Source organism: Aegilops tauschii, chromosome 6 (genome assembly GCF_002575655.3).
Source record: "Aegilops tauschii subsp. strangulata cultivar AL8/78 chromosome 6, Aet v6.0, whole genome shotgun sequence".
NCBI classification, from domain to species: Eukaryota; Viridiplantae; Streptophyta; class Magnoliopsida; order Poales; family Poaceae; genus Aegilops; species Aegilops tauschii.
The window spans coordinates 115,150,389-115,166,767 of record NC_053040.3 but is presented as its reverse complement, the minus strand read 5'-3'; the positions used below and the strand labels follow the sequence as shown (position 1 = coordinate 115,166,767).

Genomic DNA, 16,379 nt, shown 5'->3' with positions numbered 1-16,379 from the left:
ACGCCAACGATTACTTCTACTTCTATGGCTAACCGTTTAGCAACAAAGTAAAGTAAATTACATGGCGTTATTCAAATGACACGCAGGTCATGCAAAATAATAAAGACAACTCCTATGGCTCCTGCCGGTTGTCATACTCATCGACATGCAAGTCGTGATTCCTATTACAAGAATATGATCAATCTCATATATCACATATATCATTCATCACATCTTCTGGCCATATCATATCACATATATCACTTGCTGCAAAAACAAGTTAGACGTCCTCTAATTGTTGTTGCAAGTTTTTTACGTGGTTTGTAGGTTTCTAGCAAGAACGATTTCTTACCTACGTATGACCACAACGTGATTTGCCAATTTCTATTTACCCTTCATAAGGACCCTTTTCATCGAATCCGTTCCGACTAAAGTAGGAGAGACAGACACCCGCTAGCCACCTTATGCAACTAGTGCATGTCAGTCGGTGGAACCTGTCTCACGTAAGCGTACGTGTAAGGTCGGTCCGGGCCGCTTCATCCTACAATGCCGCCGAAACAAGAAACGACTAGTAGCGGCAAGAAGAATTGGCAACATCAACGCCCACAACTTCTTTGTGTTCTACTCGTGCATAGTAACTACGCATAGGCCTGGCTCATGATGCCACTGTTGGGAATCGTAGCATAATTTAAAATTTTCCTACGCTCACCAAGATGCATCTATGGAGTCTACTAGCAACGAGGGGAAAGGAGTGGATCTACATACCCTTGTAGATCGCGAGCGGAAGCGTTCCAATGAACGTGGATGACGGAGTCGTACTCGCCGTGATCCAAATCACCGATGACCGAGTGCCGAACGGACGGCACCTCCGCGTTCAACACACGTACGGTGCAGCGACGTCTCCTCCTTTCTTGATCCAGCAAGGGGGGAGGAGAGGTTGATGGAGATCCAACAGCACGACGGCGTGGTGGTGGATGTAGCGGCTCTCCGGCAAGGCTTCGCCGAGCTTCTGCGCGCGAGAGAGAGGTGTTGCAGGGGAGGAGGGAGGCGCCAAAGGCTGTTGTCTACTGCCCTCCCTCCCCCCCCTTTATATAGGCCCCCAAGGGGGGGTGCGCAGCCCTTGGAGATGGGATCTCCAAGGGGGGGGGCGGCCAAGGGGGAAGGGGTTGCCTTGCCCCCCAAGGCAAGGGGAAACTCCCCCCCCTAGGGTTCCCAACCCTAGGCGCATGGGGGGAAGGCCCAAAGTGGCGCCCCAGCCCATTAGGGGCTGGTTCCCCTCCACTTTCAGCCCACGGGGCCCTCCGGGACAGGTGGCCCCACCCGGTGGACCCCCGGGACCCTTCCGGTGGTCCCGGTACAATACCGATAACCCCCGAAACTTTCCCGGTGGCCAAAACTGGACTTCCTATATATAATTCTTCACCTCCGGACCATTCCGGAACCTCTCGTGACGTCCGGGATCTCATCCAGGACTCCGAACAACTTTCGGGTTTCCGCATACATATATCTCTACAACCCTAGCGTCACCGGACCTTAAGTGTGTAGACCCTACGGGTTCGGGAGACATGCAGACATGACCGAGACGCCTCTCCGGTCAATAACCAACAGCGGGATCTGGATACCCATGTTGGCTCCCACATGTTCCACGATGATATCATCGGGTGAACCACGGTGTCGAGGATTCAATCAATCCGTATGCAATTCCCTTTGTCAATCGGTATGTTACTTGCCCGAGATTCGATCGTCGGTATCCCAATACCTTGTTCAATCTCGTTACCGGCAAGTCTCTTTACTCGTACCGCAATGCATGATCCCGTGACTAACGCCTTAGTCACATTGAGCTCATTATGATGATGCATTACCGAGTGGGCCCAGAGATACCTCTCCGTTTACACGGAGTGACAAATCCCAGTCTCGATCCGTGCCAACCCAACAGACACTTTCGGAGATACCCGTAATGCACCTTTATAGTCACCCAGTTACGTTGTGACGTTTGGCACACCCAAAGCACTCCTACGGTATCCGGGAGTTGCACGATCTCATGGTCTAAGGAAAAGATACTTGACATTGGAAAAGCTCTAGCAAACGAAACTACACGATCTTTTATGCTATGCTTAAGTTGGGTCTTGTCCATCACATCATTCTCCTAATGATGTGATCCCGTTATCAATGACATCCTATGTCCATAGTCAGGAAACCATGACTATCTGTTGATCAACGAGCTAGTCAACTAGAGGCTTACTAGGGACAGGTTGTGGTCTATGTATTCACACATGTATTACGATTTCCGGACAATACAATTATAGCATGAATAATAGACTATTATCATGAACACAGAAATATAATAATAACCATTTATTATTGCCTCTAGGGCATATTTCCAACAGGTCAAGGCTTTTTGTGTCGTTTCGGTTGAAGCTTTTTTAATCGAATGATGTAGCATTTCATGTCAACGGTTGTAGCTTTCCGGCGATGGCGCTGACCGCTTGTAGCTTTCTCTACATCCGGTTGAAGCTTTTCATCTAGGGGGATGAAGCTTTTTTTAAGCGATTGCAACATGAGGGGGTGCGACGATTCTGCAGAAGCCTCCCGTGTCGACCATCGCCGCCCGGCTCGTCGGCGGCGAGGCAGAAGCACGAGACGTGTGGGAGTTGCAACCGCGGGGGATGGGGATTGGTCAACGGGCTGCATCCAATGGTGAAACGGGCTGTAAAGCATGGCGGGGTGAGATCTACATCCATGGACGCGCGGGGGATTCGACCTTCCATGGCCGACGGCGAGATGTGGGCGCCGGCGCTGCAGGAGATGAGGATGGGGGCGAGATCCGCGGAGCTGCGAGACAGGAATGAGGCGAGATTCGCGAGATCCGCAGCGCCACGTGGTTGCTCGCAATTGGGTCGCGGCGTGCGCGCATGGACTGGACCGGCCGAAGCTTCGGCCGGTGCCCCGGCCCCAAACGTTTCCCATTTTGAAAGCAGCCGATGGCATTTTTTAGTAGCTGAGCAAAATCTGGGGCTTTTATTTGTACAGAAAAAACCAAAAACCGGGCCTTTTCATTTAATTTGTTGTTAGTAGGCCTTTTGTTCTTTTTTTTCACAGGGAATAGGGATATGGTGTGATGAGGTGTGTGGGCTGTGGGTTCCCCTGCCAAACGAGTTCGTACGTGAGATCGATCCCTCGTACCGAACGAGTTGTGTGGTAGGATGCTCCTCCTGCCACACGTGTGGACAGTTCTAATATTCGCCCACACAGAATCGTGTGGGCTGCCTGCTGGGTATGCCACATAGGGTCATGTGGGCGGGTATCCATCGTGCCACACATGAGGCAGTTATCGGCGTAAAAAGAAAAAGTTAAATAGGAGCCGCGAGCCCCGGCGGATTGGCTGTTTCTCGTGTGTCATATATCTTCAGCTGTTGTGTTGTTTTCGTGACCTTCGGGTCTGTGAGGGCGTCATTATGCCAGGGCTCGGGAGAAGGGAATGTGCGGTCAAGAAACAGATTTCACGTTGCTAAAAAAAACGATTTCACCGGCCCAAAGAAATGGATTTCACGCGTCATGCACAAATCCTTTTTAAAATTTGCTCTATTGTCCATTGATCTTTTGTGTGCATGTATTTGTCTTTCATTAATTTGAATAATAACAACTCTTTTATTATCGTGTATACTGCAGCTATACGAATCGATCCCAATAAGAATTATCTAGGATCACCAAGAATCCATCTAGCAAAGATGGCGCAGCGGGGTGTCGGCGAACGGCCCATCCAGCACGCCGTCGGAGACAATCTTGTACGCCTTCTCCGTCATGTGCAGGCCGTCCCAGCTGGCGAACCCGTCGGGGCTGCCCCAGAGCTTCGTGCTGCTGTTGCACGCCCCGCCGGTGTGGTACGGCCCGTTGCCGCCGCAGCACGCCACGAGCGGGTCGGCGATGCCATACGCCTGCGGCTTCTGGACGAACTGCATGGCGGCGCCGTAGTAGTCGGCGTAGACCACCTTGACGCCGGGGTTCTTCGACCGGAGCCTGACGAGCTCCTGCCGCAGCGCCTGGTTGTGCTTCTGGGAGAACTCGTTGTACCACTTGAGGCAGTGCAGCTCGTCGTAGTCGGCCGTGACGTTGCTCTGGTGGGCGCTCAGGTACGCCGGCACGCACCCGATGGGGAAGTTGTCCGGGACGACGATCGTCCTGGCGCCGAGGTCGATCACCTCCTGTACGGCAGCGCCGATGCGGGCGACCACGTCGGGCAGGTACTCCTCCGGCGTCGCACGGGGTTTACTGGGGTTGCCGAACCAGAAGTTGTAGTCGTTCCCGCCGATCTCGCCCACCAGCACCAGGGAATCGTTCAGGAGAGCCCTCGTGGCGACTGCAAGGCACAATATACGAGAAATAATATATATACTCCAGATCTATTGAACCACACGTACGTACGTGAAATAGACGACGCATGCATGCATCGCATGCACGTTACTTACCAGCCCCGGGAGCGATGCGCGCGAGGACCTTCTTGAAGGAGGCGAGCTGCCGGTCGAGGGTGGAAGGCGGGTTCACTGTGAAGTTGTACTTGGTCTTGAAGTACTCCGGCGGCAGCGCGGTGGAGCCAAACACGGCGAAGTTGGCGCCGGTGGGGAACTGCCCGGTCGCCTCCTCCGGGATGCTCGGCGGCAGCAGCGGCAGGCCCAACGCCTCCGCTGAAACATGCACACATCACACATGAACCGATCGCTTTAGGAGAAAATCACATTGAGAATAATAACCGATGATGGCGAGCGACGGCGGCTCACCATAGAAGTCGACGACGACACGGCCGTCGGAGATGCGGCCGCTAGGGTGCTTGAAGAAGGTCATGCCGAAGGGGAGCTCCTTGAGTGGCGACGGGCCGTTGCCGATGGTGTACACGAAGTTGCCGGTGTCGATGAGGGAGTCACCGAACGCGAAGAAGCGCTTGTATCTGCAGCCGCACAGCGCCACGTCCGCGTTGAGAAGCACCGCGACGACGGAGATGGCGAGCACGACGGCGGAGGAGCACGTGCGACTACCCATATCTGAAAATCAAGGACGTGTACTACATCGAAAAAACAATTGATATCGGTGTCCTTTTATAGAACTTCATGGGGTATGCGTGTGGGTGACATATATGGAATAATGCATATCAATATGTGCATCAATTCAGGATTATGTAAGGCGGACGTATGTACATAAGGTGAATCATAGTATAAAAGGTTGATTTACTTCTATATATATACATGCATTGTTCCTTATTAAGGAGAAGATATGGTTTTTATGGCATTGTTGGTCCATCGTCCATGTATATATATCGGCCGGCAAGGCCAATGTTTCGCGCTCTAGTTTCTTTGGACAAACAAAAAAAAGAGGAAGCTAATCTATTGCCTAAAATAAAATCTTCTCTTGTTAGCTCTTCAAATTATTTAGTGCTGGCTAAGAAAGTGTATATATTTTCCTTAAAAAAAGTGTTTATGTATCTCCAAGACAAGTGGTGATTAAGATTTAATTACAAAACATTTTTGTGAAAAGTTATTTATCAAACCGGCAAAACACTGTTCTATCTTCCAAATAAAAATTGCATCATTCCATTATACATTCTCTTATCATTACTATTTACTAGCAAAGGGCCCATGTGCTGGAATGGATGCAGAATAAATTGATATGTGCCTGGACACCTAAAAATATATTTAAAACTCAATCATCTTAGGGTTCATCCTAATTATTGTTTGGTTTTATGGTTTACCCCAATTGCGGTCCTCTAATTCCACTATACGACAGTCCTCTCAATAGAAAAATAAAGCACTTCACTTATTTCACAATCTTATTTCTTTTTTCTTCTGAATCAATCTTATTTGTTTGCAGCACCGATATCCAAAATTACGATCTTCTTTCACCACAAACTTATTAGTTTAAAATGCAAAATCGACGACAAAATTGCACTTAGCTTGGCATGTGGTCCCGGTGGTGCAAACTGTACGATGACGTACCTCGTGTGAAGCACAGGTGGACGGTGTTCTGGCGAAGTCGGCGGAATGGCGAGATTGGAAGCTTCTGTTGGAAACATGAGCAAATTACTACGAGATTGAATCCGAATAAATAGGAAATAGATCATGACAGCAATAGTAGAGATTAAACTAATCATGCAAACTAGCATAGTAGATGAACATATCATATCTAGGGCACATACTAGAAGCATGAATTCTACCACGATCTCGAATAGGAAGGATAGAATCACATACGATGCAGCGGGAGCAGCACCGCCGGCGTTGACGTTGTCGCCCATGTCGTCAAGGATGAGGTTGCCGAGGTCGGGGAAGAAGTCGTCGTTCGCGAAGTCGTCGCCGCCAGCAGTAGCGTGAGTGCGCTCCCCAAAGACCTGATCGCCCCTCTCCCGTACAGGATCACGAGAGGCGGGGTTCCGGAGGCCTGTTGTCCCTTCTCCCGGTGCACGCCGGAAGGAGGGATGGAGAAGACTTACTTGGCGGCGCAATGATCTGGAACGGTGGTGAGAAACCATACGAAGCGGCAGCGGCTAGGGTAGAATCGGAAACGGTTCAGTAATTAACGCGTCCGTTAATTATTAATTAATGACTCATTAATTTTTTCCGAACAGCAAAAATATAGACAACGTGCATAGCTCTGTCCTCGGCTCGGCTTAATCCCGCGGCGCGGCGAGGAGGAGGAGCGCGCGTGTAGGTCTCCTCTTCTCATGCTCATACAAGTGGTAGAAGAGCTCACCTTATAAAGAGGTGCAGCTCTCTCTCAACTTATAAGGTGGGACTAAACTTTAGCCTCACTCACTTCACTCACATGTATGCATGAATGGGCCAGGAGAATTTCAGAATTTTAGTTGGCCTTTGGGTCAAAAGCCCACTAGCAAATTCCAACAGCTTCAGGGGCTACAATAATTGAGTTGGGGTGTCGACCGAGTAGCTCGAGGCCCTTCTGTTCCGACGAAGTCGGTGGAACGATGAGATTAGAAGCTTCTGGCATGGCTATTTAGAGCAAAGGAAATTGCAATTGAGTTGGGGTTTAGATCGAGGAGCTTGAGGATTTTTCATGGCAAAGGAGGGTGGTCAGACGAAGTCTATGTGTGGCACCCCTTTGGCCGCGTGGTTGAGCAGTTCTCTTGTGCACTCCGCATGACATATGAGGACATCAGATGCAGCTGGTGCCAGGCGTGTGTATAGGAAGAGTTTGTCAGCAGTCGATTGCGGTTATTCCTATCCTGCACCACGATCCTCAGTGTTTCGTCCGTTGATTTATCACAACTCTATGCGTGTGGAGTTCCTCTTGCAAAATATCCCCATGTTTCATAAAGAAAGAGTGAATTCCGGTTTTTACCTTTTATTTTGACATTTTTGACACTAATTACCCTATTTAGTCAGATTTCATTCATTTTACCCCATTTAGCAAAAATGTTGCCGTAATTTACCCTGTTTAAAATTTTGTGAGCATTCTGACCGGTGGGTCATAATTGTCTGGTCTAGCTGGCATGCCAAGTTGGTAGTTTTTCCTGCTTATTTTTCTCACTGCTGAACCGGGTTATGCATTGCACAGCTTCTCCCGACCAGCTCGGCACGATGAAGGTCGCTTACATCATGTCCAACGCACAACGCCCGAGTCGGCCGCGCGCCACGCTGGCCTCCAGCCGCTTCTAGCTTATGTTGCCAGTCCCCAATCGATTGCATCGCCTGTCCAGGCTTTCGACCGAACGCACCCATCAGGCTCGCTCGAACGTACGGTTAGGTATTGTCAGGCATCGGCGACGGCGATACCGACGGAGGCAGCAGTGGATGTTGAGGGGCCGGCCATGCGATTTCATACCTCCAAGAGCAGGGCCGTATGGGCCGCGACATCAAGGTAGGAAACGTCGACCCCGTGGATTCCGATGGCTCCATCAAGCTCGCTAGACATCGGGCTGGGCACGTCCATGTACGTGACCCGCTGCACCGAGTTCTTCTTACTTTGGCGACATAGCAGGGACCCATTGTTGCTTTTGAAACACTAGCTCGATTCACCAGGACCAAATGTGCAAGCTAGCTAGACAAGGAAGCTAGCACAGGTGGATTGATGAACAGTGCCACATGCACATGCATGCGTACGTGAACCTGGGCTTTGCACTAGCGCTACATCCGATCGGTAGATCACGATGCAGTCGGCAGAACACCTGCGTAACATGGCGACCGATGGAAGAAACTCTAATCGATAGATTGCAACAGGCTAGTCTCGAGCCTCACATTTCTTTATTGCTTTGATCTGGTGATATTAGAACGTGGTGTACAACGATATATATAGCACCCAGTCGTGGCCAAACTAAGCCTATACGTATCCTAGTCGGACATGTACATCGTGGTTTATTCCAATAACCATCAGGCTGTGCTCAGTTAATGGCGGGTCTGTGACGACGGTGCGATCATATCGGGTCTGGCTGGTCGGGAGAAGCTAGGAGGACAGGTTCAACAGAGAAAAAAATAGACAGAAAAAACCTGTCGATGTGGCATGCCAGCATAGACATGACAATTGGGACCCGCTAGTCAGAACGGATACAAAATTTTTAATAGGGTAAATTATGGCAATACTTTTGCTAAATGGGGTAAAACGGATGAAATCCAGCTAAAGGGGATAATTAGTGACAAAAATGTCAGGATAAAGGCTAAAAACTGGAATTCACTCATAAAAAAATGTGAGCTCTTTTATGGTACCCTGAAATGAATATCGGCCGTTCATTCCTGATGATCCAACGCCTCAAAGAGATGTATACTGCTTGGATTGGGTTAGCAGTACAGCGCGCACTGCTTTTTAACGCGAGCAGTATACAAGATTTGAGGGCAATTTGGGAAGACGTTTTCAGCTTGTCAGATGGATTGATGCGACACCCACTTGTTCTCTCTCATTCTGTTCCGCCGTCGCCCGCATGCATCTCCGCGGGCCCATGTCCCATCCCTTCCTTGATCAGCCCGTGCTCGTGGACCAGACAAGCCCGTACTCGGTGGCTTGGAGCAGGTCTCACCTGACTTCTCCTACCCGCCCTCCTCTTCGCCGCCAGGCCGTATGTGAGGGGCTGGCTTAGACTGCTCATCATGGCCTGACTCATGACGGTGGTGGCAAAAACACCGGACGCTCTCGCCGCTGTCGAAAAGAAGGCCATGCCATGCAGAAATACATCATCCCCCGCCACAGCTCCCAGGCAGCAATACGTAGGCGACAGGTGCTCACGGATAGTTTAGTATTCAGCTTCGTATAGTTGTCCATGTCCAACGCAAATTATGGTTTTTAGTTGTAAAGTATAGTAGTTCAGTCTGTTGGCAATCGCAGTGATGCTCGGTTATTTCCAAGGAGCGGCAGTTAGCACCTGCAAGAAAATTTTAACGCCACTCAATTTCTATGATGAAATCATACCACATATACGGATATACCCAATCCTGGATAACTGAACTTCTAATCCATAAGAAGGCAGCAGATGTTCGAGGCCTACCGCAAGGTCACCGATGTGCGAGCCTGCAAGGTCTACTAGAGGAGCATGGCGTGGCAGCGGCAGCGGCAGCGACAAGATCAGGAGCCGAGGGGAGTTGGACGGCCGGCTGGGCGTGTGGGAACGGCGCGTTGAGATTGAGGTGAAGCGTGGCTGCTTGGCCCGCCGAGTGAGGTGAGATTGCTAGGCGGCGGCGGAGTTTTAATGTGAAAATTAGGGTCTAAACTACCCTTGAGAAATCAACGGTGAGATTAGATATATACTGCTCCCCTTCTCCTAGCAGTATAGGGTACCATAAAAAAGCTCAAAAATGTAGACCACTACATACGTAGGCGGACATGCTGTTTTCTAGAGACATCGAATCATTCATCAATCATATGGAACCCTGCTTAACTAAATTGCACAAAGTAGGGCATCCTTACTGGATCAGGGTGATGTCATTACCTTTTGGTCCCCATGGTCAAACCGGTGCGGCGTGCTTCATTCTGCCATACTCTCCCATCGATGTCTATGCAATCACGTAGCCACGTACTCTCTCTGTTCCTTTATATAGTATTTGTTTTTTTGATAAAATTACACAATATAAGATGCATTTCTTGTAAATCATCATAATCCCTTTTTTATCCCTCCAGAAACAGGAAAGTAGTTCTCTCCTGATTTTCTGTATCTCTCCTTGTATTAAAAGAAGAAAACAATCTATCTCTCGATTGCATGTATCTCTTACTTTTCTAGACACACATATTTACTTGCGACGAGCAAACAAATTTGCCAAGGGTAATTTTGTCCTAACACATATATAATTATGGGCCTTGGAAGTGCTAAAAATAATACACCTTACAGAAAGGAACAGAAGGAGTAAATCGTAGCAAACAACTGTTGCAAGAATGAAAAAAAATCACTAATTGAATTAGCATGGGAGAGAGAGGGAGTCGGATAATTGCAGTTCGTTTTATTTTATAGGAGCTATCTGTTTAATCCGAAGCAATATACGTTAAATTTTGTTGAGTTTAAACAAAGTTAAAGCTTAGAGCATCTCCAACAGACACCCCAACAATGCCCCATGCGCTAAAAACCGTCGTTTTTATGCGCTGGAGACAAAAACAGCGCTCCATTAGACACTATAAAATAGAGCGCGTACAATAAACTTTAACGCACGCGCTAAGCATCTCCAACAGGCGCCCCAAAAATGCCTCAGCGCTAAAAACCATCATTTTTGTGCGCCAGAGACAAAAAATAGCACTCCAGCAGACGCTGTATAATAGAGCGCCCCCAAGAAATTTTAGCGCATGAGTGTGTGCGGGGGATGTGGGGCTGCAAATTTAGGGTGCCGGATTGTGCGCGCAGACTGCTGCAGGTGGGGCCGCCGCATTAGGCGCTGTGCTCTTGTGCTTCTCGAAAACCTCCCGCGCGCAAAAACGCTATTTCGGCGCTGCAATTTTTTTACCGCACACCTGTTGAAGATGCTCTAAAAGCGGTATTCCGGGCTGTAAAATTTGGGCACCGGATTGTGCGCGCTGCAAAATCTAGGCTGCTGCAGGTGTGGCCGCAGAATTAGGCGTCGTGTTTTTGCGCATCTGGAAAACCTCTTCGTTGCTCCCGCGCGCAAAAAGACTAGTTTGGCGATGTAAAAGAATTATACCGCACCGAGACGAAGCGCGCCTGTTGAAGATGCTCTTATTACAGAAAGAAGCTAATGCGGGAGAGAGGGAGAGTGAGATCAATCCGTAATCAATCTGTGACCACGTGCATGTATCACAAAGAGAAATCCAACAAGGAGCAATGATACATACCTCTAACTAGAGGCCAACGCGTGCTTTGCCGCGCTATTTTTCATTTGTTGGGTTTTTTTTCAGCAGGTTATTGTAGTTGATTATTATTTTTTGGTTTTATCTGCATTGACTTGAATTTTTAATTATGTTCTGATTGGTTTCTAATTTGTATATCGTGTCATGGTGCCAAAAAGACGATATTTGTTCTGAGAGTAAATTGGAGTACTTCGGCGCATGGTTGTGATATCCTTGCATATTTTGACCTTGATGTCAGCCGGTGGTCATTGTGTGAGCCTCTTAAGAGTTTATATTCCACGATGAAATTGTAGAATTGATGATACAATGTTTACATGGGTTGGTCAACGAATCTCCCACTCGCTCAGCTCGGCTCTTTGATCCACTCGCTCGCTTAGTAATATATTTTTGCGCTCACTCTACTGCAAACTTATAAAAATCCGGTTTTATTTTTTATTTTTTAAAATCAAAAGATTTTTTAAAACCCATGAATTTTTATATGCGTGGGAATCTAGAAAATATTCATAGATTTAAAAACATTTGCAAATTTAAAATCAATTTCAAAGATTTATAAAAATTCACATATAACTATCAGCGATTTAATTCACAACATTTTTAAATTGATCCACACGTGACATGCCGCTACAACCGGTCTCTCCTGGAGCTGCAACAAAGCACTCTTGGCTGCCAGTTAATCGAATTAACTCCCGCCGTCAGCTATCCTCCACATCCTTCCCTAAAAAAAGCTATCCTCCACATCATACAGAGGAGACGTACCTAAGAAAAATGGACACGCAAGGAACCACCTGCCCACACAAAACGTTTAACCCACTGTCACCGGGAGCCCACACACTCTTCACTCCCCACGATTCACCAGGAGAGCTCTTGTCGAGGGAGCTTAGAGTTTTAGGTTACTAGGCCGCAACGGACTCTGCACGTCCCACTCACAGGGCCTCGTGTACGCACATGCTATATCTCGCCTACTACAAGAGTATACGCTTGCTTATTTCCGCTCGAATCTGGGCCAGCCCAATCTACCTTTTTTTTTTCTTTTCCGTGCACACAAATCAGTCCCAGCGTAATAAGAAATGTTCATTATATATTTCAATTTTTTTTCTTTGACACCTTTAGTATATAACATAATATATAAGAAAAAGGTACTAAAGGCGAAGGGCATTTTGTTGTACAACTACTTCGGTATAGTTACAAAATTAATCGGTAGGTGACTGTTGAATCAGCAGTAGTTACGAAAGAGGGAAATAGCTCAGTTGGTTAGAGTGATGGTCCATCACGCCAGAAGTCACGGGTTTGAACCTATTTTCCCCCGCCCTTTGTCGCTAACACCAGTAATGCCCCATCCCCTTAACACTACCTTCGAGGAATTTCTCTCGCCTCCCTGTAGTGATAAGAGGGCATTCACTAACAGATTTGAGTCGAGGCAGCCATCCTCTTGCCAATCTTAAATAAACATGTGTATTTTAAAAAAGGTAGTGATAAGAGTGCATTCACTAACAGCGTTGAACGTTTTGTAAATGCACGTTGATGTTTTTTTCCTGAAACACAGGTTGAACATTTTTCAAATGCACGTTGATTTTTTTTAAATGTCACAAACATTATTTTTTAACACATATTTTTTCATAAATTATCACAAAATAAATTTAAAACAAGAAAAGATTTCTTAAGTGTTAGAATATATTTTTGTTCACAAACAGTATTTTAAAGGTTTGAAATACTTTCTAAAATTATACTGACTTTTATTTACATTGAATAAACAGTTTAATGTCAATTTTTTTGAAACACATGAACATTCTTTTAGTGTTGCGAACATTTCCTTTAATGGTATTAAAGTTTTTTTTTAAATTACCCAACATTTTTTTACGTTGAATAAAGATTTTTTTAGAAAAATCCCAAACATATTTTTATGTGAATGAACATTTTTTACATTGTATATTTGTTTTCAGAAACTTCACAAACATATTTTTGAAATGCCTGAAAACTTAATCCTAATTGGTATATACTTTTTAAAAAATTGAGTGAACAAATATTTTACGCTGCATGAACATTTTCTAAACGGTCTGAATGCTTTCCCGAATCAATATAAATTAATTATAGATTATACACATTTTTTTTCGAAAATATAATAAAAAATAAAAATAAAAATGATATAACGAATGAATAAAGAAAAATGGTAAACGAATGAGCAAAAAATAAAAAGGGCACAAAATAAAGGAACAAACCAAACTTGACTAAGCCGGTCCACTACGACCTTCCCTTTTGTAGTCACTCTATGGTCGTTATGGGGAGCACGACGGAAAGCGATCCATGAGGAAATTATTAAAGTCAGTTTTCCATCCATGGCTTCGTGCAGTCATACCTTCGTGAGCTAAAGGCCATTCAGACTCCGAGATCACATGTGTCTGCTTCATAACCAAACAGACCAACAACCTGAATCGTCCCTCCGACGGATCTTGTGAAGGTTAATGTCGATGCCCCAGTTGGTAGAGGAGCCTCACATGGAGTTGTGGGTGCGGTTTGCAGGGACCAAACATGTATGTTTTTGGGTGCATCAACTGTTGTTTTGCCAAACATATCCGATCCAACTACACTCGAAGCTCTTGCAATTAGGGAGGCCCTAGCTCTCGCAGATGATCTTCATGAGAGGAAGCTACATGTGGCCTTTGCTTGCAGGTTGGTCATGGAAGACATTCAACAGAAGAGTTGAGCTGTTTATGGGGTGATCATACAGGAAATCATACACCGAAAGTCTACTTTTGCCACTTGTAATATTATTCATGAATTTAGAAGCTCGAATATCGAAGCTCACAAACTCGCAAAGCATGCTTTATCCATAGGGGTTGGCCGTCATGTCTGATTAGGCCAACCCAATGGTCTTTTATCTGTCCCTGTAAACATTGTGCCGCTGCAATAATAACCTTCAGAGTTTGCCAAAAAAGGTTGTTACATACATGTTCGTTTGTTGTTTTTCTATTTTATTTTTCATTTTTAGTTATATTTATACTTTGATATATTCCAAATTTATATATATCTTAAAATTTTACTTACTCAATCTATATAAAATGTTCACCGCACATTATTAAATGTTCATGAATGGTAAAATAAAATATTCAGACCATTCAAAAAAATACGTGGCATTTAGAAAATGTTTACTTGTTTAAACACATATTCATCACAATTTTTTAAGAAATATACATGGATGTGAAAATGCTCGCGTAATATTTAGAAATATTTGTACCATTTTAGAAAATGTTCTCACATACAAAAATATGTTCTTGACGTTTTGTCAAAATGTTCATAAAAATGTAGAAATGTGTGTGTAATTTGTAAAAAATGTTCGTACCATATTCAAAAGTTGTTCACAAAATTGTAAAATGTTTCATGCATTTAAAAATATGTTGATGATATTTTGGAAAAAAAATCGTTCAATGTTAAAATGTATTCACGTATTTTTGAAAAATATTCTTGACAATAAATAAACTTGATAACACTAAAAAAATGTTTGAACGCTTAAAAAAATTCAGTGTGTGTTTTATAAAAAATACCATGTATTTAACAAATGTTCAGTGTGCATTTGAAAAAGTTTCATCATGTATTTGAAAATTGTTTAGCGTGCATTTAAAAGATGTTCAACATGTATACGAAAAATGTTCAATGTCTATTCATAAAATTCGACATGTATTTGAAAAGAAAGGAAAGGAAAACGTAAAAACAAATAGACAAAAAAGGAAAGCCAAGAGTAAAAAAAAACAATGATAACCTATAAAGATAAACCATGGAAAAGGAAAAAAGAGAACAAAAAACCACGTGGAACCTTCCCAAAACCTATCAGAACCGGTGGATGGTTCCACGAACCGGTCGTAGAAGCTTCCCCAAACTGTGGCTAACAGAGTTATAGGGCCAACCCAGTCACGACGCAAGACAAAAAACCACGAGACAAGACGGTGATATACGAAAAGCAAGAGAAAAGGAGGGCACCGATCCCTAGGATGGCAGCGACACCTTCCGGTGAAGGGACAACTGTTGGGAAACGTTGCGTGGAAAACAAAAAAATTTCTACGCACACGCAATGATCTATCCATGGAGATGAATAGCAACGAGGGGGAGAGTGTGTCTACGTACCCTCGTAGACCGTAAGCGGAAGCGTTTCTCAACGCGGTTGATGTAGTTGAACTTTTCGCGCTTCAACCGATCAAGTACCGAACGCACGGCACCTCCGCGTTCTCCACACGTTCAGCTCGTGACGTCCCTCGCCTTCTTGATCCAACAAGATTTCGAGGTAGTAGATGAGTTCTGTCAGCACGAAGGCATGGTGACGGTGATGGTGAAGTGATCCTCGCAGGGCTTCGCCTAAGCAATACAAAGATATGACCGCGGGAGTAAACGGTGGAGGGGGGCACCGCACACGACTAACAATTGTCTGGGTGTGCTAGGGTCGCCCCCCCCCCCACATATATATATAGGTGGGAGTGGGAGGGGAGAGGCCAGGAGGCGCCCCAAGTAGGACCGAATCCCACTTGGGTTCCTCCTTGGCTGGCTGCCCCCCTTCCTTATTTACTGGAGGGGAAAGGAAAGAGGAGGGGGGAGAAAGGGAAGGGGGAGGCCGAATCCCCCCCTTTCCTTCTCCCTTTGGTTCGGCCCATATGGGGGACGCACCAGCCCCTGGTGGCTGGTGTGTTTCCCCTCTTGTCCCATGAGGCTCGGAACCCCTTCCGCTGACCCGATATGTACCCGGTACCCTCCGGAACACTTTCGGTGTCCGAATACTATCGTCCTATATATCAATCTTTACCTCTCGACCATTTCGAGACTCCTCGTCAGGTCTGTGATCTTATCTGAGACTCCGAACAAAATTCGGTCAACAAATCACATAACTCATATAATACAATATCGTCATCGAACGTTAAGCGTGCGGACCCTACGGGTTCGAGAACTATGTAGACATGACCGAGACACCTCTCCGATTAATAACCAATAGCGGAACTTGGATGCCCATATTGGCTCCTACATATTCTACGAATATCTTTATTGGTGGAACCGTTATGACAACATACGTTATTCCCTTTGTCTGTCGGTATGTTACTTGCCCGGGATTCAATCGTGGTATCTTCATACCTAGTTCAATCTCA

At 45.9% G+C, this 16,379-nt stretch overlaps 1 protein-coding gene across 1 annotated transcript; it reads right to left on the bottom strand.

Annotated features, from left to right (window-relative positions):
* Nucleotides 1–3,698: 3,698 nt before the first annotated feature.
* On the bottom strand, nucleotides 3,699–5,133 carry LOC109770612 (GDSL esterase/lipase At2g27360-like). The gene is made up of 3 exons (XM_020329329.2): nucleotides 4,755–5,133; nucleotides 4,446–4,661; nucleotides 3,699–4,336 (listed from the first exon to the last, which is right to left on the bottom strand). The coding sequence occupies exons 1-3, from the start codon at nucleotides 5,011–5,013 to the stop codon at nucleotides 3,699–3,701; spliced, it is 1,113 nt and encodes a 370-aa protein (XP_020184918.1). The 5' UTR covers nucleotides 5,014–5,133.
* Between the last annotated feature and the right edge of the window lie 11,246 nt (nucleotides 5,134–16,379).